At 40.4% G+C, this 27,027-nt stretch overlaps 2 protein-coding genes across 2 annotated transcripts; both read right to left on the bottom strand.

The window, feature by feature from the left end:
* Window positions 1–772: 772 nt before the first annotated feature.
* Window positions 773–1,654, bottom strand: LOC135116286 (zinc finger BED domain-containing protein 5-like). The gene has a single exon (XM_064033649.1). The coding sequence runs from the start codon at window positions 1,652–1,654 to the stop codon at window positions 773–775; it is 882 nt and encodes a 293-aa protein (XP_063889719.1).
* A 173-nt stretch (window positions 1,655–1,827) lies between these two features.
* LOC135116285 (zinc finger MYM-type protein 6-like) lies at window positions 1,828–2,811 on the bottom strand. The gene has a single exon (XM_064033648.1). It carries the CDS (start codon window positions 2,809–2,811, stop codon window positions 1,828–1,830), a length of 984 nt encoding a protein of 327 aa, XP_063889718.1.
* Window positions 2,812–27,027: the final 24,216 nt, after the last annotated feature.

The following is a 27,027-nucleotide window of genomic DNA, read 5'->3' as shown; positions in this document are numbered from 1 at the left end:
CAGATGTTCCTACTAATGTCATCACAAACTATTGACTTAACACCTCCCATCTCATTCACGTAATTAATCGCTATGGTGTTATCACATAACACCCTGACGTGTAAACTTCTAAGGAGATGTGTAAAAGATCTCAATGAGAATAACATAGCCAATAATTCACGCATTAATATGCGAACGCACCTCTTCAGGGGACCATCTGCCATTGGTAGTGATGCTATTTTGGCAACCTGCCCATCCTAGATTTTAAGCATCTGTGAACAACTCAGTATCTGGTGCATTTCTGAATATTTTCCTGTTTTGATTCTCCAATTCCTTAATCCACCAGTTTAAATCTGTTCTAATCTCCTCTGTAATGTTCATCCATCTATTAAAGTCTCCACATGCCTCTTCCAAAGCCTTGATCTTTGCTCTTTCCATCCTCCTATAGTGCATCTTCCCCATCTCTACAGCTGGGATTGCTGCCACCAGCAGGCCAATCACTCTTGCCACAATTCAAATTTTTTCTTTGTCTATTGACTAAAAGAGAGCAATGCTGTATAACAGTGTTTCTCAACCTTTGTTGGTTGGCGGCGCACTAAAGACATGTTTTTAATTTGGCGACGCACCATCTCTTTAATTTCATAATTAATTAACCTTTTACTCTTTCACGGACGGTGTGTTAACCATAATATCTCAGTTACACAATATTATTGATGAAATAATAGGTGCAAATAAACAGCAGGAAACAGTGTGTACTGTAAATAAACTATTACTAAAAAAAATACATACCTTATCAATGAGACACCTGTGCCTGCCTGGATTTACATATCCTCTCTATGTTGGGAGGGACAGCTGACATACACGCTCTCATTTCCTCTTCAACAGAGAGCAAGTTACATCTTTTCTTAGTTTTTATATTTGTTAGTGCTGAAAATCCCAGTTCACACAAATATGAGGTCGAAAACTGCAAGAGTATTTTCTGGGCCTTTTTTGAAATATGTGGGTATTGTTTTTCCATTTCAATCCAAAAGCTTTCTAATGACATTTCCATATATTGCAGTCTTAATGTGCAGTCATTTCGGATATCAATTAGTTCCTCTTCTTCATGAGTGCTAAGTTGAGGCTTGTGTAAGGGATCGAGCACGAATGGATTTCTCAGCCAATCATAACTTTCAGTAGATATATTTGGGAAGTATTTTTCAATGCTCCTTTCTAGGCTTGTAAGGTGGTCTGTAATGAGTGGAACAATGTCTGTGTTGTTTGCTGCAGCAGTCTTTTGAAACATGTCAATATTACCTTCACTTGACCTGTCTTTCCAAACCTTAATTTTTTCTTTCATTGACTGCATTTTATCAGTGCATGTTAACATATTTTCATTTCTCCCTTGCATACTTACATTCACCTTGTTCAAATGCTCAAATATATCTGCCAAATAACATAATTTTGCATTCCAAATTTCGTCAGCCAGTAATTCGCAGAATTCTGTTTTCTCTTCAAGAGCAAAGAAAAGAAGAATTTCCTCTCTTAGTTCATGCACACGGGATAACACTCTGCCTCTTGACAACCACCGAACTTCCGTGTGGAGGAGAAGACCTTCGTGGGCAGATCCCATTTCTTCACAAAGACTGGAAAATAATCTTGACTGCTTTGGTCTACTTTTAATAAAGTTCACCATTTTCACGACATTATCAAGAACAAATTTTAAATCTTGTCCAAGTGTTTTAGCAACAAGAGCTTCACAGTGCAAGAAACAATGTGTGGTAATCAGAAATGGATTTTCCTTCTTCACTAAAGACACAAAACCCTTTACTGACCCCACCATTGATGGACAACCATCTGTGCAAATTCCTACACATAATTTCCATTTAAGTCCATTTCTACCAAATATTCTGTCACTGTAGAAAATATTTCCTGTCCTGTTGTTTGACTTGGTTCTTTGCAGCACAAGAATTGCTCGGTTATTTTCTTATCATCAATGAAACGGATGAACACAAGTAACTGAGGTTTCCCTCCAATATCTGTTGATTCGTCCGCTTGTAAGGCAAACATTTTATCTTTCACCAGTTCACACACACTTTTCTCAATGTCAGATGACATATCCTTGATTCGTCTGCCAATCGTATCGTTTGAGAGAGGAATTTTTTTCACTTCTTTTTCAGCCTCATCCCCAAACAAAGTTTTCACTACAGAACAGCAAGCTGGAAGAAAGTAGGATTCTGCAATTGAATGGGGTTTCATTTGTTTTACTGTTTGTTCTGCTACTAAATAGCTTGCTTTCTGTGCCTTTTCTGCTACCTTCACTTTTTTCTCAAACCCAAGACTTTGTTGTTTGTTTTCTTTCAAGAGTCTCTTAAAGTAATCTATAGGTTTCTGTGTCAGGTGACGATGCTTAGTTGATAAATGTCTCTTCATTTCCTGTGGAGTCATAGATTCATTTGATAACTCCAAGCCACAAACAACACATTTTGGTTTAGGGCCATTTTCGCTATCACAGCAAGTGAATCCAAGTCCAAGGTAACTGTCGTTATACATGCGAAATGACTTGCTGCGGCTACTTTTGCTGGTACCTGTCATTGTTTTAACTGATCTCAAGCCCGTCATATCACTTTTTCTGCTCGGACCCGCACAGCTGTACTCACTTTCAACTCTCACTTCATTTTCTTCACTTTCCACGATATGGCCTGGACGAGACGTCTCACTTTCACCAGGTTTTACTGTTACGTCACCATCAGTGCCTTCGACACATGTACGCTTTGACTTAATAATGTCCTCTGCAACTTCTTCTTCTTTTTCTTCAGCACATTTACGCTTTTTTATGAGATATTTCTCCATTTTTAAGCCTCGTTGAGCAACGAATGCAGTACGGCACTACGCGTTACGGGGAGTCAACTGTAGCACTGAGACCCCTTGGTCCTGGCCCTGGAGCTGCCTACCCAATGTTCTCGTTATATGTTGCCATATTAATTGTTACTAAAGGTTCACGCAAATCACATCATATATTCCATCTTGTATACAACCAACTGGTATGCATATGCTCAGTTTGTACACACATCTAAAATTTTTCACATGAACGTGTAAATAAGTAAAATAAGACAAGTGATATGGCAACTCAGGAATGCCAGCTGACTGCAGCTCTGATGGACAGGTACAGGACGTGTCCGAGTACTCGCGGCGCACCTATGTGATCCTCGCGGCGCACAGGTTGAGAAACACTGCTGTATAATCTCATCCCTCCTACGCGCCGGCAAGGTAGCTGTCATGGCCACCAAATCTATCACGTTACCAAAATACTCAATACGCGTAGTGGGACTTAAAACAGATTTCTCCACATTTATGCAGAAACCTACACTCTGCAACAACTGAATGTTGTCATTCATGCAATCAAAACATCTCGGCAAAGAGCTACTACACAGAAGCGTATCATCAATATAACTAGTGATGTTGTGGCTTTTATGCCTAAGTGTAGAGAAGACTGGCTTCAGAAGTTTTGTAAATAGACGAGACCATCCGAAAACCCGTTAGGTAGACATGTGAACTGGTAAATCTTATCCAACCATCTAAAACACAGATATTTTTGTTGTTCCTCTGCAATTTTTACTGAATAATAGGCTTTCTTAAGGTCTATAGAAGCCATATAATCTCCTTGACTAAGCAACTGTAATACTTGTTCAAAATTTTCCAATTTAAAATGAGTATATTCTACATGCCTGTTCAGTTTTCAAGATTTAACACCATCCTATAATCCCCCATCTTATTCTTCCTCAGAAAAACTGGTGAAAGTATTTGTTGATCCTGTCCATGTGTCTCTATGATGGCCTTTATCTCTAACAATTTTTTAACCTCCTAATGCATAATCAGTTTATCTTCCTCACTAAAGACATACTGTATATCCTCTCTAAATAAATATTCGATATTAGCTTCATCTATATTCAGATGACAATGTTCCACCATATCCAAAATGAACAGGTCACTTGTAATCACACGCCATTTATTGATAAACTTGTGAAGTTGCCCAGCCTCAAATTGTTCTTTCACCTGGGTTAATGCCAGGGGATATGTTGACCCCGGCCTCTCACGCTTTTTGTTGTCCAAGCTTGAGCAGAGTAGGAGCGCCTGTGTTCACCACTGGAGGGCATCCTGCGAAAAACCATACGGCTGATATCTGGATGGGAATCCACAGGAGGAGGCCTTGGCAAAAAAAGTTACATTGTTTACCTCCACCAAATCTGCCACTGCTTGCAGTCCAAGATGTAGGCTTCTTAAAAGTGAATTTGGTTTTCAGCCTTTCTGCCTCCTCAATATTTCTGTTGGCTTGTGACAGGTCATCCCCAAACAATAGACCCGTCATGGGAGCCTTGTCAGCACACAAATGAGAATATTTGGGATTAATGTCCCTCTTTATGATATGTCGCCTGTTCAAGTTATTTCTGTAGTGGGCATTACCCAATAATGCTAATGCACCATTGAGCATGGCCACCTCATTTGCAATAATTTGGTGCTCTTCATCACGTGCCACCTTGTCTAGCACAGTAAGCGATTTTACAACAATAGTAGCTGCCTTGGTAATATCTTTTTTCCCACTTCCCTTAAGCGGAAGTCTGCCTTCTTTGCCTCTGCAGGCAGTGCGTCCAGGACCTGTGGGTTGCAATCCATTTGAGTTAATGCATGGCAGTTATTTGGTCTAAATGTCACCTCATCCTCTACAATGGCTTTGTAATCTTCCTGCCTCATGCCATTAATAAACAGGTGGTTCACCATTGCAGCAATTTCCTTGTCAAGTTCTTTTGAGACAGTTTCCATGGGTCCATAATTCTTAGCACCTTGTAACAATATACTATCATGAGGAACATCCCTCTGGATTTCCTCTTCCTCATCATTGTCCTCCCTCAGTGGAGTTCTAAATCCAGAAAATCCTGCCTGTGATTCCTGAGAATCAGGCATCAAAGTATTATTTGACACCTACAGGGGAGCATTGTTATGAACTGCTTTTGACTTCACAACCCCATTTTCCTTCTTAAGCTTGTCCATGTCTTTCCTCAACTCAGTCAAAGCATCCATAATCATGCCCAAAGAAGGCGCATTGCTGTCTTCACCAGCGTATTTTGGAGAAGGGGAAGGTGACCGAGAGTAACTTAACCTCTCATGACGAGTAGAACGGCTCTTAGATCTGGATCTTTCCTCATGTTTACTCCGCTTGTGTAGTCCCTTTACCTTAGCTGAGGTGCGTGGCATGCTTGTAGTTCTGAATCTCTCAGGACTGGGGCAAGCATCAGAAGGCATCCTAGACATGGCAGCTAATGTTAACAAGATGCCACCCCTTTTAACAGCAGTTCCTTTAATAACCCCACGGGTGCCTTAACCTCACACACAGGGTAACTTTAAATCAAAAGCTCCTTCCTTATAATAATCTGGGAAGTCAAATGCCCCCAGGCTTGTAAATAAGGCAATATTCCTCTTGCCCCAATAATGGGTAACAAGATGGAACCATCTCGCACCTATGTTGGCTCACGAGAGTGCCCAAATATTGTTATATATATATATAGCATAAAATATTTGCCAATAATCCGCCTTATACCAAGTAACGGATATCATATAACCAATAATCCGCCCTTATACAAGGTAACAGATATTTACAGTCCATAATCCGCCCTTAAATCAGGTAACGGATTCAAGTAGGCAACACTCCGCCCTTATCAGGTAACGGATATCCATAGGCAATACTCCGCCCTATAATCAGGTAACGGATAACTAAAGACAATATTCCACCCTTATAACAGGTAATGGAAATCATAATACACAATCCAAACAAGAAAACTGTAATAATCCTATCACATCTCGATAACAGAAGTTGTAACAACAGAACAGGAGGCGGGACCGACATCCGACTTGTGTGGTGTCTGCGTAGTAACTGACTGTGTGGCGAAGTGTAGTGTATCTCATGTGAACGGCACCATCTAGCAGACAAGTGATTTGCTGAAGTAAAATCTGAGCTGGAAACTTCACATCACATCTCTAGCTAAAACAGCTTCTATGAAGTTAGGCATTCTGAGATGTCTCTGCTAGTTTTTCTTACCCCCCAGCTGCTAACTCTGTGCAAGGACCTTATCCATCCATGTATGGGGTATGCTTCACAAGTCTGGGGAGGTTCCACTCATACTACTCTTCTAGACAGGGTGAAATCAAAAGCTTTTTGTCTCATCAACTCCTCTCCTCTAACTGACTGTCTTCAGCCTCTCTCTCACTGCTGCAATGTTGCATCTTTAGCTGTTTTCTACCACTATTTTTATGCTAACCGCTCTTCTGATCTTGCTAACTGCATGCCTCCCCTCCTCCTGCAGCCTCACTGCACAAGACTTTCTTCTTTCTCTCACCGCTATTCTGTCCACCTCTCTAATGCAAGAGTTAACCAGTATTCTCAGTCATTCGTCCCTTTCTCTGGTAAACACTGGAACTCCCTGCCTGCTTCTGTATTTCCATGTTCCTATGACTTGAATTCCTTCAAGAGGGAGGTTTCAAGACACTTATCCTTCAATTTTTTAGTACTGCTTTGGACCCTTTTCTGGGACTGGCATCTCAGTGGGCTTTTTTATTATTGGATTTTTGTTGCCCTTGGCCAGTGTCTGTCCTACATAAAAAAAAATATCCCTGTGTGTCTTATATGCCATCAAATATGGTAATCCTCTGTGTCCACCCACTTGACAACAGCATATGAACACAGTAGCATGTGACAAAGCAACGAATACACAAACAAGCTGCCCACAAAAAGAATGGGGAGGGTCCACTGACTGCTCACCAACACACCAAATGCTCAATAGATTGTACTGTCGAGGAGCCATATGGCAGTATCTCTTTATTTACAAGGCATTACAATCACAGGCAGGTTATGAAAGACACCTATCTTTCACCTAACACCAGCAGGAGCTTAATGCTATACTAGACAAATAATACAATATGAATAATCGCCCTATAAATGTAAATCACACTAAGTTTCCAAGACTTGCCTTGCCCCAACTCACATGTCCTTACCATACAATGACTAAGGGATGCTATTCCGTCTGCACGATTCTCAGAGGTGGGGGTAAGTCATATGACAAAGAAGAAAGGGGGGATACAGAGAAGGGGGCGGGATGGTAACACACACATACCTGCCACAGACTCACTGCGAGCTGCAGGTTACAAAGTCATCTCAATAATCCTGCTTGCTTTACCTCCCCAAAGAGACTAGTGTAAATCTAACTGTATTACGTTGTTCTGTACTTTATTTTCTTTCAAATGATAGCTCTTCAACATGGTGCTCAAAAAGGAAAGTGGAAAATAAAAATAAATCTGGTAGCCTACTCAACTAGGTGGGAATGACCTGTGGACCCATCATCAGCTCCCATTCTCTCTCTCTCTCTCTCTCTCTCTCTCTCTCTCTCTCTCTCTCTCTCTCTCTCTCTCTCTCTTTCTCTCTCTCTTTCTACGCCCACCATCCTCACCTCCTTTCATCTTTCTTCTCTTTGATGCTTATGCCCCACATAACATGTCCTCCCATAAACAAAAAGTTTTGGAAATACAATGCTTATCAAAATTTTGGAAGACAAAAAATTCAAACTCAACACATGACTAACTGGGGCAATTTGCATCAAAGTCAAAATAGAGGCATGCACAAATCACAATATGGAAGCTACAAAAACATCAGTATGAACAATTATCAAAAGTAACAACAACCTGGGCCCTCCATACTCAAACTGCCATTTCTTTCTCCTCCTCCTCTGAGACCTGTCTCTGGCTCTCCACCAGGACCTGTGATCTCCCCAGCTACATCGGTGTGCAGGCTTTTCCTTGTAGGATATAATTTCTATATCTCTTCTCCTGCAGCTACAGCTGCCCCAACTGCTCCCATGACTCATCTTTCTTCCTCCATCTCCATCATCTTCTCTTTCCTCTGCCTTCACCACTTTTCCATCTACTCTTACCTCTCCTGCTCCCTCTGCTACACAGTCTACTCCTGTATCTTCTCCACACTGTACAAACATCAGAGTCACCAAACAATGACATCCCTGTGCCCTTGCAACACTCATTGAGCCCATCAGGGACCATAGCCTCCTGGTGCATTGTCACAGTACCACCAGGCAATACCCTTCTTGGACAAACAAACCTCCCCTCTGGGCAGCCAAACACATTCAACTTGCTGGTCCCATCAAGTCTCCTCACCAGAGAACACACTACTCTCTCCTCCAGGCTTTCACTGCCCACAGCCTCAATCCTGTTTACCCACTCCTCATTCTGTTGAGCCTCCATGCCACACCCATAAAATTGACAAAATAAAAATGCTACTTCCTCAGCAAAAACAAGAGGTGCCTTCTGGGGGGAGACATAACCAAGCCTGCTTCTCACTGTTCAGGTACAGCTATACTATCACACATTCCTCCTGCTGGCCACTTCATGACACAGAAATTGCTTCAGTGAGCTGATAGCTGCTCCTTTCCAGGATGCAGCACATCCATTCCTGCACTTGGAGTCAAACTCATACACATGGCCAACACAATACAACAAACACCAGCTCCAACATGAGCCTGGCCAGCGTGCCCCTGGGCCAGTCCCACTGGTCCCAACAACTACTTCTGTGTGCAGTCATTTCTCATCAAACCCAATACCTTGTTGCTTTGAGGTAGCAGACATCCATCATCAAACACTACCCTACTTGAGACCAGCACCTGGCAATCAGCACCAACAATGCCACCAAATGAAGGCCTGAACAGCACTGAGGGTGCTTCCTGAGCAGCAAGCAACACACTAACACAAGCAGCCTCACTCATTGCTGCCCCTCAATGTGGTACCACAATGCTCGTGCCAACTACCTCATCATCTCTCCCAGGGAGGAATTGGTCAAGCAACATCACTCACAATCCTCACACTAGGGGAAACAACACTCAACATAACACAGGGGAGAAGGCCATCAGGCTTGCCAGCCTGATCCACGCAGTTACACCCAACAAACATGGCCACACCCAACCACCAAAACCACCTCAACTGCTCCCGAGTCAACCTGACTCCAAAATGGCCAAACACCAGGCCAATACATGCTATTAGCACCTGTGCCTCCTTGACTGTGGATGGCAGAACAAAATAGAGCAACAAACCTCTGTCCTCTTTTCTCCACTGACTACTCAAAATATTGCTAACACCTGGAAATACTTCCTTACCAGTCACTCCTGCCTTGGCCAGTAATGAGTCAACACATACCCGAGGGGCAGAACTCTCTGTGGGTATGCTAACAGCTGTAGCAGCAGCTGTCAACACAGGTGGCTCACTATGTGAGCAAACACACAACATGTCTGGTGCTGGCACAGGAGCAGCCTTCTCCTGACCTCCAGTACACTCCACAGAGAAGAAAATTCCCACCTCCGCAGCAGAGTCAGGAGTCTCCCTGCCTTTTGCAGCAACCCCTAACATACCAGACACAACAGACTGGGGTGCAGACTAAGTACCAGCGACCACAGCCTCAACTCCAGGTGACAACTCAGCTTGAGCATCACCTCTGAGAGGCTCCACAGGGTGAGACAAACCATCAAACAAACAATCTAAGTCCATCACTCCAGCCTCACTCTCGGCAACACTTTCACCAAAGTCAGGTGCCTTCTGCAGTGGCTCTGCGCTTCTGCAGTCAGCCCCAGCATACTGACTCAAACACAAGTCCAACACTGACTCACTCAGACCCTCACCAGCAGCAGGAAAGGTATCTGGGCACTCTGCTTCCACTGCAGCATCAATACAAATACTGCACTTCTTTTGTGGCATCCCTGCCTTGTTGCAGTTGACTTCAGGAGTCACAAAACCTGCAAGTACCTGATGCCAGCATGCTCACCTCACCTTAAGGTGAGTAACAGAACAAGCATAGTCAGATACATCAACAGTTTCCACACCCAGGCTGGCATCCACAGATAAAGACTGCACACAAACTTTCCCTCCTGCCAGGTCATTCCCTAAAAGGAAATCAACACTAGCCACTGGCAGACCCTCCACTAATGCTACAGTCACTCCACACTAATGCAGTCACTAGTGGGCACAACAGCCTCATCTTCCTCATGGTGAAGCTTTCTATGACGCCAGTCCCCCAGCACCACACAAGCTTGTCAGAGGCAACTCACCTCCCAGTCACATTCCTTCACAGTGACTGCTGTGCCGCTGTCTCTCAAAACAGTGACAGGGTATTCAACCCCATCAATCTCAATCATGCCCCAACATAAGAATAGATGACACCAGTCCAAACCAGACCTCACAGGCAACAAGGTAACAACAGATGAGGGGACAGCCTTTATACCCCCACAACCAAATACCAGCTGGACCTCCTCACTCTCCTGGTCACAGCCATGAGACACTATCAAGGCCATCAGCTTCTGGGAGATCTTGGAAGCTGCAGCTGTAACTAACTTGGGACAATTAAATTTAAAGTATTCAGTGTTTCTACAGTAATGACACATTGGCTGGGAACTATATCTGTGAGTGCTGTGTTGCATGCTCCCAGTCTGTCTCCGTTGAGGGCTGGGTGGAGACTTATCACTTACAGGGTTGACTCACCCCAACTTCTTTCCAAGGCCACTAGTAAAACATGGACTTCCAGACAAACTGGTGCCAGTTGCACCACCAGTCAGGCCGGCCAGACGTACCATCAACCCAACGTGGCACCAGCCAGTGTGCCAACATATGGTCATCACCCCCAAATAGCTGCATCCTTAAAGGTCTTAAATCTCTTCTTGGAGCAGCAGTACCACTTTTTTCTTAGTCATGTTTACAAACTGCTCCATTACCAAGAGCTCTTTTAATTCACAGTAGGAGGTGGCCTGGTCATTGGCAGTCCATTTTTCATACATCTCCCTTGTGGTAGCAAGCAAACTCAAGGTAGGAATCACTTGGCCTTTTCTTCCCTCCACACAACTGCCTTTGGTCACAGCTCAAAAGCTCTCAGGATGTCAGCCTTGAACTCTTCATAATCCTCTAAATCCTCAACCAGGCTTGGAAAAAACATGGGTTTAAAAAAACTCAGTCCATTGTTTTTTTTTTTGGTTTTATTGGATTTTTGGGGGTTTTATTTTTGTTTATTCCTCATTTATATGTAAATTAGTTTAAATAAGCAATTAAAAAGTAATATAGAGTGAAATAAAAGGTTTGAAGTTATTTTTATTTTTTCATGTATGAGGGGCACCAGCCAAGAGCAACAAAAATATAATAAAAAAAATAAAGGTTCACTGAGGTGCTGGTCCCCGAATAGGCAAAAGCAGTAGTCAGAAATTACAGGATAATTGTCTTGAAACCTCCCTCTTCAAAGAGTTCAAATCATAAGAAGCAGGCAGGAAGTTCCAAAGTTTACAAGAAAAAGGGATTTCCAATTGAGAATACTGGTTAACTTTTGCATTAGAGAGGTGGACAGAATAGGGGTGAGAGAAAGAAGAAAGTCTTGTGCAGCAAGGCCATGGGAGGAGGGGAGGCATGCAGTTAGCAAGATCAGAAGAGCAGTTGTTATGAAAATAGCAATAGAAAATAGCAAGAGATGCAACCCTGCAGTGATGAGAGAGAGGCTGAAGACAGACATTTAGAGGAGTTGATAAGACAAAATGCTTTTGATTCTACCCTGTCTAGAAGAGCAGTAGGAATGGAACTCCCCTAGACATGTGAAGCATACTCCATACATGGACAGATAAGGTCCCTGTCCAGAGTTAGCAGCTATGTGGGGGGGGGACTGGTGGAAACAACTCAGAACACCTAACTTCACAAAAGCTGTTTTAGCTAAAGATGAGATGTGAAGTTTCCAGTTTAGATTATAAGTAAAGGACAGACCAAGGATGTTCAGTGTAGAAGAAGGGGACAGTTACGTGTAATTGAAGAAGAGGGGATAGTTGTCTGGAAGGTTGTGTCAAGTTGATAGATGGAAGAATTGAGTTTTTAAGGCATTGAACAATACTGAGTTTGCTCTACCCAATCAGGAATTTTAGAGAGACCAGAATTCAGGCATTCTATGGCTTCCCTGCAAGAACTGTTTACTTCCTGGAGAGTTAGACATCTACGAAAAGATGTGAAAAGTGCAGGGTGGTATCATCAGTGTAGGAATGGATGGGACAAGAAGTTTGGTTTAGAAGATCACTAATGAATAATAAAAAAAAGAGTAGGTGACAGGACAGTGATGTTCACTTTAAACACTTTAAACACTTTAAACACTTTATTATGTTTGTCTGTAATACATATATAAGCTTAAGGTACAATTAATTGAAAGACAAACAGCCCCTTATGAAGCACAAGCTTTTTGGGCACACTTAATATCTACTTAATACTGAAATGTAAAACAACACTAAACTAAAAATCTAATTGAAGAAAATGTAAAAAAAAAAAAATTAATAGCAATGACAAAAGATTTAGGGATAAATGGCTTTGCAAGAACAGGAAGGAAAGGAGAAAAATCATAATTATACATGAGAAATAGAGAAAATTGAAGTGGAATCTGATTATAAACAAGCAAATATTAGTTTTGAGAATAATTAAACAAACAGAAATAAATATGTATATATACTAGAGGTTATAAACTATTTTAGTTACAGAGGATATGAACTATTTGGTTACAATACCAAGAAACAAAATAATTGATATTGATAAAAATTGATTGAAGTACAAGATGTGTCAGTATTGAGACAATAAATATTCTTTTAGTTTTCTCTTAAAGATATTTACGCTTAATGAATTTTTTATGTGTGACAGGGTGCTATTCCATATTTTGGGACCTTTATACATTAGAGAGTGTTGGTAGAGAGTTAAGGTATGATGGGGAATCTGTAGAGAATGCCTGTAGCGTGTGGAGTGGTTATGAGTTAGGGTCAGGGTATTGTTGTTGTTGGAATTTATCAATTTGAACATGTATGATGCAATAGAGAAGTTTGATAAGTCAGAGAGTTGAAGGATTTTCATAGATTTATAGAGTGGAGGTGTGTGTTGGAGGAAGTCACTATTAGTCATGATTCTAATAATTTTCTTGTGGAGGATGTTTAGATTTTGTAGATGACATGGGTAGGTAGTGGACCAAATTGGATTACAGTAGGTTAAGTGTGGGTATATATGGGCATAATACATGATTTTCATAATTTCCACTGGAACAAAGTTTTTTATTTTCAGCAATAGAGCTATTGATCTAGATAATTTTAGGCAAAGGTTTGATATGTGATATTTAAAGGTAAGATTATTGTCAATTGTGACTCCAAGAAATTTTGTCTTAGAAACTTGCGTGATATCCTTATCTAATATGGTAAGTCTAGGTAAGGGTTGGTATTTGGTGGTGGTATTTGTAAATAACATGTAGAAAGTTTTAGCTGTGTTAATTGTTAGGCGATTTGCAAGACACCATTCAGAAAAGGCAGATAATTCTAGGTTGGCTCTGTAGATTAGGTCAGTGGGATTATCACCAATCATGTACAAGGTGGAGTCATCAGCAAACTGTATAGTGTTGAAAGCAGTAGAGGCATTGCTGATATCGTTGATATATATCAGGAAAAGAATAGGGCCTAAGATGCTACCTTGTGGCACGCCAAGATGTATAGGTTTGATGGTTGATTTAGAGTTATTGTAGGATGTAAAATGAGATCGGCCAGTTAAATATGATTTGAACCAATTTTCCACACAACTGCGAATACCATAGTGACGTAATTTGTCTATTAGAATGTTTGGGTCAACTGTGTCAAAAGCTTTGCTGAAATCAATGAAAATGGATATTATAGACTTATGTTTATTCAAGGCATCGTGTAGGTCAGAGGTAAACACATTTATAGCGTCAAAAGTATTTAGTCCGGGGCGGAAACCAAATTGCCTATTATTTAAGAATTTTTGTGAATTGAGGTAGTTCATGAGGAAGTTCTTCATAATGATTTCAAATATTTTAGAGAACACTGGTAAAATAGAGATTGGTCGGTAGTTTGAGATATTAGTTTTACTTCCCGATTTATGGATAGGGATAATTTTTGCCAGCTTGAATCTATTAGGGAAAACTCCATCTTTTATTGAATCATTGAATAATTTTGAGAGTGGCTCTGCTAGAAGATTTTTGTTCTCTTTGATTATTTTCACAGGTATTTCATCCGTAGGGCATTTTTTATTTTTTAAGGCAGAAATAGCTCTGACTATGTCATTTCCTGTCACTATGGGAATATTCATGGAATTTAGGAAATTACCTCTGAGATAAGAAATGTGTGAGTTTTGAGCTCTAGGAAGCTGGGAGCTAAGTTGAGGTGCAATTTGTGAAAAATAGGTGTTGAATGCATTTGAAATTTCATGTGGAGTGTGTAGGACTGTGTCATTATAGTGTAGTGTGTGGGAGACCGTCTTGTTATTATTATTAATGTTTTCTATTTCGGTAATTAGTTCCCAAACTTTTTTTGTGTTAAGTCTAAAATTTTCAAACCTTTGTAGGTAATATTCAGATTTTTTGCGTTTTATTAAGTTATTTAGATAATTTCTGTAATGTTTGTAGTGGTCCATTGTAATTGACCCTAGTTTGTATAGTTTGTACAGCTGATATTTATGTTTTGTTGAATTTATTAACCCCTGTGTTAACCAAGGCTTACTTAGTCTTTTGGATGTGATAGTTTTGGTTATTTTGGGGAAGCAGGAATAGTATATTTCATGTAATTTATCCAGAAATATGTCGCAGTTTGTGTTTGTGTCACTGCTAGTGAGGTAGAGATTCCAGTCTGTATTTGATAGGGTCTGTGTGAATTTCAACCGATTTACTCTATTTTGTAGCCTAAAATCAACTTTGTGGTGAGTATTGCACACTTTATCAGAGACTGGAATATTGATAAACACTGGAAGGTGGTCACTGATAGGAAAGTGGAAAATTCCAGAAGAGACTGGTTCATTGAAGTTTGTCCAGAACATCACTGTTAACAGATTTAGGAGAACAGTAACCCTCTACCACAGCAGCAAAAGAATGGTCAGAAAGGAAACATGGGATGAAGTCACAGAGAGAAGGATAGAAATGGTAGAAGGATGGTTTGGAAATCAAAGCTTTGTGCCAGACTCTGTCAAAAGTTTTTGATATGTCAAAGGCAACAGCAAAAAAAGCATGACCAAGACTCAGTAAGGAAAGCTGAAAGATCACCAGTAGAACAGCCTTGACAGAACCCATACTGGTAATCAGATAGATGGTTGTGAAGTGATAGATGTTTAAGAATCTTCCTGTTGAAGGTAGATTCAAAACTTTAGTTAGGCAGGAAATTAAAGCAATAGGACAGTAGTTTAAGGGACTAGAATAGTCACTCTTTTTAGGAACAGGCTGAATTTAGGCAAACTTCCAGCAAGAAGGAAAGGTAGATATTGACAGACAGAGTTGGAAGAGTTTGACTATGCAAGGTGCAAGCACAGAGGCACAGTTTCAGAAGACAATAGGAGGGATGCCATCAAGTCCATAAGCCTTCTGAGGGATCAGTCCAGCAAGGGCATGGAAAACATCACTGCCAAGGATCTCGATGGATAGCATGAAGTAGTCAGAGGATGGAGGAGGGGGAAGAACAAGCCCTGAATCATCCAAGGTAGAGTTTTTAGAAAAGATTTGAGTAAAGAGTTTTAGAAATAGATGGGATGGTAGTGTTGGCATCAGGTTGAAATAAAGGAGGGAAAGATGAAGAAGAAAAGTTATTGGAGATGTTTTTAGATAGATACCAGAAGTCACAAGGGGAGTTAGATCTTGAAAGATTTTAACACTTTCTATTAATGAAGAACAGACATTTGTTTAGGTCATGCTGATACAGGTTGGTCTGGTTGGACAAAGCCTGTGTTAACTTGTACTATACAGGAAATTAATGGGTTAGGCTTGACTACTTTTACATTTTTTATGTATATGTACATATATAGACCTTATTTATCAATATGATAGAGAAATAAATTTTGATATGTAATTTTTTTCAAACCCCCCCCCAAAAAAAAAAAACACACAAGCTGTTTTTTTGGGGGTGGAATTTTTTTAGTGCCAACCCTGTCCTCAAATAATATCCTATCATAGACTTCCTTCCTATCATAGACAATCCTTGTCCTTCAACATATTAGCCACCAAGGCAATCCATCTCTTCAGAGGTCAGTCAAATTCAGTGTTCATCTTAAATCTCTGAAACCATTCTGTCACCTTCTTATTAAATACGGGTATCAATTTCAAGCTTCTCAGCATCTGGCTTTCTACTGCCAATAAAATGGGCAAGAAAACAGGCAAGACAAGTGTGGTTCAACAGATGTGAACAAGCAAAAGCTGAAAGAGATAAGCCATGGAATAGATAGCAGAAAAGTAGAAGACACAACCATTGGATAATTTCTAAAGATAAAAGGAATGCATATGGCAACATTCATAAAAAAGAAAGAATAAATTACGAGAAAGTTATTGTTGAGAAATGTAAGGACTATCCCAAATTGTCCTATGGATATGTAAATGGCAAACTAAAAAAAAAGAAAGGAATAAGTAAACTGAAGATAGATGGTGTGATTTATGAAGATAAAGAACAGATAACCAAAATAATAAACAATTGTTTCCAGTCAGTCTTCAAAAGTGAATTTGTGGAGCAAATGACAAACACAGAAGGAATCGGGATGCACACCATGGAAGTGTCTGTGGAAGAGGTAAAAAAGGTAATGGAAAAACTGGAAAAAAAGAAAAGCTAAGGGGCCAGATGGAGTGTCAAACTGGATACTAAAAGAATGCAGTGACCAGTAACCTGACAAAATCCATGCTGTTCTTACGATCTCCTTTAAAGAGGGTGTAGTTCCCAATGACTGGAAAAAGGCAGACATTGTGTCAATATTTAAAGGCAGAAATTATGAAGATCTGTTAAATTACAGACCAGTGTCCCTAACCAGTGTGGTTGCTAAGTGAAAAGATTATAAAAGAAAGGTAGATGAAGTATCTAGAAGGTAACAACATACTGACAAGCTTTAATTTGGCTTTAGAGAAGGAAGATCCTGTACTACAAACCTTATAAGTTTCTACACAAGAGTTATAGACATTGTACAAAAAAGGGATGGATGAGTACACTGCATTTACTTAGACCTAAAAAAGGCATTTGACAAAGTGCCACATAAAAGAGTAATGTGAAAACTAGAAGAAATAGGAGGGCTGAAAAGGGGTATGCTGAGATGGTTCAAAAACTTTATAAGTAACAGACAAATGAGAACTACAGTAAAAGAGAAAAAATCCTCTTGGAAACAAGTTAATAGCAGTGTGCCACAGGGATCTGTGTTAGCTCCAATCATGTTTGCAATATATGTAAATGGTATGGTGGAAGGAATAGAAAGCTATATGAGTTTGTTTGCTGATGATGCAAAACTATTAAGAAAAATAGAGAAAGGTGACAGCTGCATGCCCCTACAGCAAAATCCAGAAAGGATACGGGATTGATCCCATAAATGGGAAATGGAATTTAACATAAAGAAACGCAGTGTCATAGAATTTGAGAAAAGCATGAGAAGACCAAGAGGCATATACACAATGGGAAATGAGTGTACCAAAAAAAAAAAAAAAAGATCTCAGGGTAATCACAGTGGATAACCTGTCACTAGAAAAGCACATAAATAAAGTCACAGCTGAAACCTGTTAAGAAACATCAAGGCAGCTTTCAATTATATAGATGGAGAAATGACTAAGAAATTTATTACAACTCTAATAAGGCCAAGATTGGAGTATGCACCCCTGGTATGGTCTCCAAACTTGAAAAAACACATAAGAAAATTAGAAAGAATTCAAAGAGCAACCTCAAAACTTTCTTCCAATTTAGGGAACTATCATACAAAGAGAAACTAAAGGCATTAAAATTGACATCTTTGGAACCGAAAGAGGGAAAGAGGAGATTTAATAGCAGTGTATAGAGTTACAAAAGGATTAGAAAAAATTGACAATGAAAACTTAATTTGGGATACCAATTCACTAAAGGATGTGGAAAGAAACTGAAAAAAAGCTACAGTAGCAGGGGTGTAAAGAAGTTCAACTTCCCACAATGGTGTGTTGATGTGTGGAATGCACTGGATGCAAAAGTTATCAATGCTAAAACCCTGCATAAATTTAAGGAAGGGCTAGACATTTCTAGATATGGGAGACAGGACAACATAAACATAGCTCTCTTCCTGTATGTTACAACTAAGTAATTACAACCAGACAATTACATGCATGCCACAGATCCACTGCAAACTGCAGGTTACAAAGTCATGTCATTAATCTTGCTTGCTTCACCTCCCCAAAGAGGCTAGTGGAAATCTAACTGTATTATGTTGTTCTGTACTTTATATTCTTTCACTCCCAACATGGTGCTCAAATGGGAAGAGTGGGAAATAAAAGTAAATCTGGTAGCATACTCAGCTGGGCAGAGACGACCCACAGACCCATCATTAGCTCCTGCTCTCATTCTCTTCATCTCTCTCTCTTTCTCTCTCTCTCTCTCCCCCCCAGCTCCCCTCTCGCTGCCTTTCATCTTTCTTCTCTTCGATACTTACACCCCCACATAACAGTGGTCACTGGTAGTGTTCCTCAGGGTTGTCCTGTCACCAACTCTCTTCCTATTATTCATCAATGATCTTCTAAACCAAACTTTATATCCTATTCACTCCTATGCTGATGATAACATCCTGCACTTTTCCACATCATTTTGTTGAAGTCCAGCCCTTCAGGAAGTAAACAGTTCACACAGGGAAGTCACAGAATGTCTGACTTCTAATCTCTCTAAAATTTCTGATTGGGGCAGGGTAAACTTAATATTGTTCAATGCCTCAAAAACTCAATTCCTCCATCTATCAACTTGATGCAACCTTCCAGATAACTATCCCCTCTTCTTCAGTGACACTCATTTGTCCCCATCTTCTACACTGAACATCCTTGGTCTGTCCTTTACTTATAATCTAAACTGGAAACTTCATATCTCATCTATAGCTAAAACAGATTCTATGAAGTTAGACATTCTGAGTCATCTCTGCCACTTTTTCTCACCCCCAGCTGCTAACTCTGTACAGGGCCCTTATCCATCTATGTATGGAGTATGCTTCACATGTCTGGGGATTTCCACTCATACTGCTCTTTTAGACAGGGTGGAATCAAAAACTTTTCATCTCATCAACTTCTCTCTTCTAACTGGATGTCTTCAGCCTCTTTCCCATCACCACAGTGTTGCATCTCTTGCTGTCTTTTACTGCTGCTTTCATGCCAGCTGCTCTTCTGATCTTGCTAACTGCATGCCTCTCCTCCTCCAGTGGCTTTGCTGCACAAGACTTTCTTCTTTCTCCCACCCCTATTTTGTCTACCTCACTAATGCAAGAGTTAATCAGTATTCTCAGTCATTGATCCCTTTCTCTAGTAAACCTTTTAACTCCTTGCCTGCTTCTGTATTTCCACTTCCCATGACTTTAACTCTTTCAAGATGGAGGTTTCAAGACACTTATCCTGTATTTTTTATTAAAGCTTTTGACCTTGTTCGAGGACTGGCACCTCAGTCAGCCTTTTTTCTTTTTTTTCCTTGGCCAGTGCCTCTCCTACATTAAAAAAAATCCTTATGCCAAAGTTTGGCTGATTCCCTAGAACCTGAACTGAGCTGAGAGATGCAACAACGTAAAAGTGGCCTGTGTCCACAGTTAGGGAAAGAGGGAAATACCTGAACCTCACCACTCTGTCACCTTCATTAGTCAATAAAAGATCTATTATATTGCCTGATGCAAGAAATGTTGGTTCAGTAATCCACTGTGTAAGTCCAAGAGTGGCAAAACAATCATAGAACTGATGCTCTGTAAATGTTAACCTGTAACAGGGATAATCCCCACCCCAATGAATTGACAGTAAATTAAAATCACCCAAAAAAAATAACATCCTTACCCAAACAAAAATTATAAAGAAAGTTAATAAGTTGATCATCATCAGCACAAGAAATTGAAGGTGAATGGTATATTGTGGTTAAGATGAAGAAGATGAGCTGCTACCACATTAGGTGCTACATTTACCTCAGAGTAATTGAAGTCCAATCTCAGGTACATACATACTCCATGTTTAAGTACATTACCTAGAACATCTTACTTTAACAATACATAGTTAGGAACATCCACAAATGAACTAGGAGGGGAGTGAAGCAACCAAGATTCACTGATATCCAAGACTGGAAGATTATAATCCAGTACAAGACAATGCACATAATTAGTTTTCTTAACAAGTGAATTAACATTAATGTCAGCAATATATGAAACAGAAAAACCACCAGTATTGTCACCACTTAAGGATTTTTTTATGTAGGAGGGGCACCTACCAAGGGCAACAAAATTCAATGAAAAAGAAAAAAAGGCCCACTGAGATACTGGTCCCCAAATAGGGTACACAGTGGCAATCAAAAATTGAAGGATAAATGTCTTGAAACTTCTCTCTTGAAGGAATTCAAGTCATAGGGAAGTGGAAATACAGATGCTGGCAAGGGGTTCTAGAGTTTATCAGAGAAAGGGATGAATGATTGAGAATACTGGTTAACTCTTGCATTAGAAGGTTGGACAGAATAGGGGTGACAGAAAGAAGAAAGTCTTGTGCAGTGAGGCCATGGGAGGAGGGGAGGCATGCAGTTAGCAAGATCAGAAGAGCAGTTAGCATGAAAATGGCAGTAGAAGATAACGAGAGGTGCAACATTGTAGCAATGAGAAAGAAGTTGAACAATACTAAGTTTACTCTATCCCAATCAGAAATTTTAGAGAGATCAGAAATCTGGCATTCTGTGGCTTCCTTGCATGAACTGTTTTCTTTCTGAAGGGTTGGATGTCTATGAAAAGATGTCAATAAGTGAAGGGTGGTATCATCAACACAGGAGTGAAAAGGAAAAGAAGTTTGGTTTAGAAGATCATTGATGAATAACAGAAAGAGAATGGGCGACAGGACAGAACCCTGAGAAACACCACTGTTAATAGATTTAGGAGAACAGTAACCATCTACCACAGCAGCAACAGAACAGTCAGAAAGGAAACTTTAGATGAAGTTACAGAGAGAAGGATAAAAGCCATAGGTGGGTGGTTTGGAAATCAAAACTTTGTGCCAGAATTTATCAAAAGCTTTTGATATGTCTAAGGCAACAGCAAAAGTTTCACCAAAATCTCTAAAAGAGGATGACTAAGACTCAGTAAGAAAAGCCAGATCATCAGTAGAGTGGCCTTGACAAAACCCATACTGATGATCAGATAGAAGGTTGTGAAATGATAGATGTTTAAGACTCTTCCTGTTGAGGATAGATTAAAAAATTTTAGATAGGCAGGAAATTAAAGCAGTTGGATGGTAGTTTGAGGGATTAGAATGGTCACCCTTTTTAGGAACAGGTTGAATGTAGGCAAATTTCCAGCAAGAAGGAAAGGTAGATGTTGACAGATGGAACTGAAAAAAGTTTAAGTAGGCAAAGTGCAAGCATGGAGGCACAGTTTCAGAGAACAATAGGAGGGACCCTATCAAGTCCATAAGCCTTCTGAGGGTTTAGGCCACCAAGAGCATGGAAAACATCAATCTGAAGAATTTTAATAGGTAGCATGATGTAGTCAGAGAGTGCAGGAGAGTAACAAACCCTGAATCATCCAAGGTAAAGTTTTGAGCAAAGGTTTATGTAAAGAGTTCAGCTTTAGAGATAGATGTGATAGCAGTGGTGCCATCTGGTTGAAATAAAAAAGGGAAAGAAGAAGAAGCAAAGTTATTGGAGATGTTTTTGGCTAGGTGCCAGAAGTCACAAGGGGAGTTAGATCTTGAAAAATTTTGACACTTCTTATTAATGAAGTTTTTGACTAGTTGAAGAACAGACTTGGCATGGTTCAGGGCAGAAATATAAAGCGCATGAGATTCTGGTGATGGAAGGTTCAAAATCATTTTGTAGGCCACCTCTCTATCATGCATAGCACGAGAACAGGCTATGTTAAACCAAGGTTTGGAAGGTTCAGGTCGAGAAAAAGAGTGAGTAATGTATGACTCCATGCCAGACACTATCACCTCTGTTATGCGCTCGGCACACAGAGATGGGTCTCTGACATGGAACAAGTAGTCATTCCAAGGAAGATCAGCAAAATACCTCCTCAAGTACCCCCAGCTAGCAAAGGCAAAGCATCAGAGGCACCTCTGTTTAGGGGGATCCTGAGGAGGGATTAGTGTGATAGTGTGATAGGAAAAATACAAATATGAGATTGTGATTGGAGGAGCCCAATGGAGTTGATAGGATAACAGCATAAGCAGAAGCATTAGACGTTAGTAAAAGGTCAAGAATGTTGGGTGTATCTCCAAGATGGTCAGGAATACAAGTAGGATGTTACACTAATTGCTCTAGGTCATGGAGGATAATAAAGTTAAAGGCTAGTTCACCAGGATGCTCATTGAATGGATAAGAAAGCCAGAGCTGGTGGTGAACATTGAAGTCTCCAAGAATCGAGATCTTTGCAAAAGGGAAGAGAGTTAGAATGTGCTCCACTTTGGAAGGTAAATAGTAAAAGGTATACAGACAGATAAATTTAGTTTAAGAGTGATTTTGTAGTCATAGCCAGATGGTAGAAAACTCGGATGATTCAAGAGAGTGGGCACGAGAACAGGTTAAGTCATTGCGCACATAGATCCAACATCCAGCTTTAGATTGAAAATGAGGATAGAGAAAGTAGGAGAGAACAGAAAAGAGGCTACTGTCAGTTGCTTCAGACACCTGTGTTTCAGTGAGGAAAGGAAGATGAGGTTTAGTAGAGGAGAGGTGATATTCTACAGACTGAAAATTAGATCCAAGACCACAAATGTTGCAGAAGTTAATGAAGAAAAAGTTGAGGGGAGTGTCAAGACACTTAGGGTCAATATCAGAAAAGCAGTCTGATCTGGAGATATTTGTGGTCCCCTCCCCAGATGGGGACTCCGAGGCTTGTGTAGGAGTCGCCATGATAATTTTGTATTTTGAGTGAAGGGTGTGTGTGTAATTAGGTACTAATAGCTTTGTGTGAAGGAAGAGAATTGTCTTTAGAGGGCAGGCTGTGACTACCTCTTGTCTTGTGAGACAGAAAGGGAAATGTTCAGTGAGGTCACAGCTGGGTTTAATGATAGGTTCACAGCACCCCCTGGTCCAGTGCTTTAGACCTCACTGGGAGTAATTATCGTTTTGACAGCGCCAGTTAAGGTCTCTCTTACAGCTGATGTTATCTCAGTATTCTGGGACTCGTCTGGTGCCCTCTCTCCCTTGGCAGCCTCCCGCTGTGCACGTAAATGCAGCTGTTGCTGTGTGAGGTCTTTGTGTAGGAAGACTGATGTGAACCTGCCTGACTGCTTCAGTTTGTGTGCTAGGTTGGTATGATGTTTGGCATGATATGAGTTTGTGCACATGGTGCTGTGTTGTGTGGTGTGGTGGAGTGTTGTGTGTGCCATAGTGTGCAGGGTAAGATGTGGTTTGTGATATGGCTAGATATGATTGGTGTGGTATGATTGAGTGTAATATGGTTTGTTGTGTGACCAGTTGTGGTGTGTGGTTTGATGTAACTGAGGCTGAAACTGGCTCAGGAGAAATCCTGAGTCACTTGTAACAGCAGTCAAGCTTCTCAGCTCAGGTTAATGATTCAGTTCAGGTCACAGCTTCTTTATATGTGAATGTCCTGAGTCATAGCTCTTGTGTGTAAGGGTGTTGAGGCTTCTGTTGTGAAGAGCAAGACCTTGCAAAAGGCTTCTCTTGTGGAGGCTGAGGCCCTGCAGGAGGCTTTTGTTGGTGCTAGTAGTGTGGAGGGTGTTGGCCTGTGTTTGGAGATGATGCAATCACTACTTAGTAGGATTACATCATTAGAGAGTGTGGTTAAGAGCCTGATGGAGGAAAATTGAGTTCTCTGTTCTAAAATTCAGACAACAGATACTTTACCTGGTAAAGTGTCTGTCTCAGAAGAAGAGTGGAGGGTGGTTTTCAGTGCTGGGTTTTGTTAGGCTCAGGAAGGCAACACAGGAGGGAGTGGAGTTGTAAAACTCCTTCCAGGTGCTCTGTAGGGTTGAGGAGGGGGAAAGACAGGCAGAGAAGGTTCAAGAGGATAAGGCAGTCACTCATTCCCTGCCTTCAGATAAGGTTCTGGTTGTTGGGGACAGTCAGGTTAGATTTTTAGATAGAACCTTCTCTGCTAGATATAGGTAGTGCATGACACAGGTGTGTTTTCCTGTGGCCAGAATAAGGCATGTTTATGATAGGATAGAGGCATAAATGGCAGGCAAAGGGACCCATTCCATCATCTACTTCCACACTGTGCAAAACAACATGAACTGAGTGCCCAGTGAAGAGTTGTTGCTTCATTTCAAGGTGGCTTTAGGTAGGGTTAGGGACAAGTGGGAATTCCCATGGGGTGTGGGTCCTGTTGAGATGGTCTGGAAAGGTGCACTTGGCACTCCAGGGCTATTGCACTGAATTGTCAGTTGGCAAATCTTTGCAAGACCAATGGTTGACCCTTTGTTGACACCTGGGAGTATTTCTTTGGCTGTGACCATTTATATCAACAGGACAGGGTGTACCTCTCAAGGTGAGGGATCAACATGCTGGCTTGTTCCATTGACTATCAGGTTCATGCCCCACAGGGTTTTTTGGAGTAAGTAGCTGGGAGATGGAAAAAGTAACTAGTGTCAGGCACAAGGGTACCAACAGGACAGATAGGAATAACAGGGTTAACAATGGGCACCAAGGTAAGGGTAAATTCAGCCGTAAAAATTTAAGGTGTATTATAAAAATTGCAGAAATATCAGAAAAAAATTGAGAGCCAGAGGAACTTTTAGAAGTCATTCAAGATTGCTGTATGAAACAAGTAATTACTGAACCTACAAGATAGGATATATTAGACTTGGTTTTAACAAAGAAAATTTAATCTCTGGAGCAGAGGTGGGTTAACATTTGTGAAACTCACAGGGTTTACAGGATCACAGGGAGGCTAGGTTATACCTCATTATGTAGGGTAGACTGAAGCACTTAAAATCGTTGGAAGCATATTATAAGCATTTAATACAGGAAATCCACAAGGGTCAGAAACATTTTTTATCATATGAAGTACAAGGGAGTAGTAATAATGAACCAAAATGGATGACAGTAAGGCTCATGAGAGAGAAAATTTCAAAAAGGGTATCTACAAAAGAATTAAGCAAGGTGAGGTAGAGCTTACAGACAATACAACCAGCTAGGAGTGTATAGAAAAATATAAAGGTTGCTAGAAGAAACTAAAAAATTAAGATAGCAAGTGAAGCAAAAAATAACCGAAAGGGGTTGTAAGTACTAAGAATACTAATGTGAGTGGAGAAATAATAGAGTGAAGAGGAACTCTACAGACTTAAATAACTATTTTCTCTCATTATTTTTTCAGAGAAGGCACAGTAGGGACTGCACAGGTAGAACAGAATTTTAGGGGACAAGAAATGATGCTAAAATAGAAAGTACATCACCCAGTCAGACCTTCTAGGAATGCTCTCATGTCTAAACAAAAACATATGGGCACGCTCAGGTCACATCCCACGGAAAAATTAATAAATGTATGTGAGTGGGTATACTCACTGAACAAAGACACAAAATAATAATAAAATGAACATGAAAGATGTGTATAAATGTGTAAATTCATGCTTATCTGTGTGATTTGAGACAGGAACACAAAACATTGACACCATAGCACAACATTCAACCCTTGAGAAATGCAAAGGGCATGAAAGAATACTGTCCCTAAACTAATCACTGAAATAAAAAAAAAAAACTTGTAATGTATGCACTAGCCAATCACAAGGCTAACACAGCAGTGACATCAGAACAGCAGTTGAGCAGGACACAGAATAAAGAACGCCAAACTGCCCTCCATCTCACCACTTCTGCCATATGTTCTAGTTGATAGTTGTATGGAAGTGCCCAGAAGTGCAACTAAACATGACTGTAGAGGAAAACTCGCTGTATATTTATAAAATAAAATGGTACACAAAGATAAAGCAACCACCATGATAAATACGTCCAGCCCTGAGGCTGGCTGGACAAGGATGCAGCTTCATGCCCACGTGGCCAGGTCAGGACATGGTCATGCTGCAATAGAGGATGGGGTGGAACATCGTGTAGGACAGCATCAAAATCGGTACAACTGCTCAATTAGTTTAACTTCTGTATATGTGTAATGCCCTCCCCCCTGTGCCACTCGCAAGTTAGGTTATTATTATTCTTTTTTTTTTTTCTCTAACTAGTTGGTGAGGAAATATCTACACTCACTGATTTATGGTCTTTATTTTTTCTTCACTTGTGCTAGTGTTAATACTAATTCACACATCATTCATATTACATCAGCTAGCATGAAGTATCCTTTTAGTAGTGTTGAAGATTTAATTACAGTAGTGTAAATACTGGCTGAATTAACCACTTGACACACCTCATACATTCACCAATAACAATAATGGGCATTAGTGTTTGGGTATTACATGAGTATAGTCTCATTCACCTGGCGAGGGTGGTATTGTTCACACACGTGACTCAAAAAATAATTCACTGGTGCTTACATAAGAATAAACAATCTCCTTATTACATTTTCCTATAACCCATGTATAACATAGCCTAATCAGCATTCCGAGGACCGAACCAGGTGGTTACGTCCCCATATGATAACAAGAGGTACTGTACAACCTTAACAATCCGTGAACTAAACACTCTGTTCTCACACTATTAAGTATACCTAATCAAACACACACATGGGGGATGCACAGACAGACTTTTCCTTTACCTTCACTGGCTTCCCTGTAGTGTAAGCAGGCCAAGATCTCTCTGAGTGAGTAATGATAAGAAAATATATCTACAAATATGAATAGTAATTACTTCAAACTTAGAGTGATATAGTATATTTAGGAGGAAGCAGTAGACACCTGCTGAAATGATAATTACTTCCAGTGAGGTCTAAAGCACTGTTCAGGGGGTGCTGTGAACTTATCATTAAACCCAGCTGTGATCTCACTGAACGTTTCCCTTTGTGTCTCACAACACATGGAGGCAGTCACAGCCTGCCCTCTAAAGACAACTCTCTTCCTCCACACAAAACTACAAGCACCTAATAACACAC

Source organism: Scylla paramamosain, chromosome 31 (assembly GCF_035594125.1).
Source record: "Scylla paramamosain isolate STU-SP2022 chromosome 31, ASM3559412v1, whole genome shotgun sequence".
NCBI lineage: Eukaryota > Metazoa > Arthropoda > Malacostraca > Decapoda > Portunidae > Scylla > Scylla paramamosain.
This window is presented reverse-complemented; position numbering and strand designations above follow the sequence as displayed.

Coding starts and splice junctions, on each gene's coding strand:
- LOC135116286 (XM_064033649.1), bottom strand. CDS start 1,654: ATGGTGAACTTTATTAAAAGTAGACCAAAGCAGTCAAGATTATTTTCC.
- LOC135116285 (XM_064033648.1), bottom strand. CDS start 2,811: ATGGAGAAATATCTCATAAAAAAGCGTAAATGTGCTGAAGAAAAAGAA.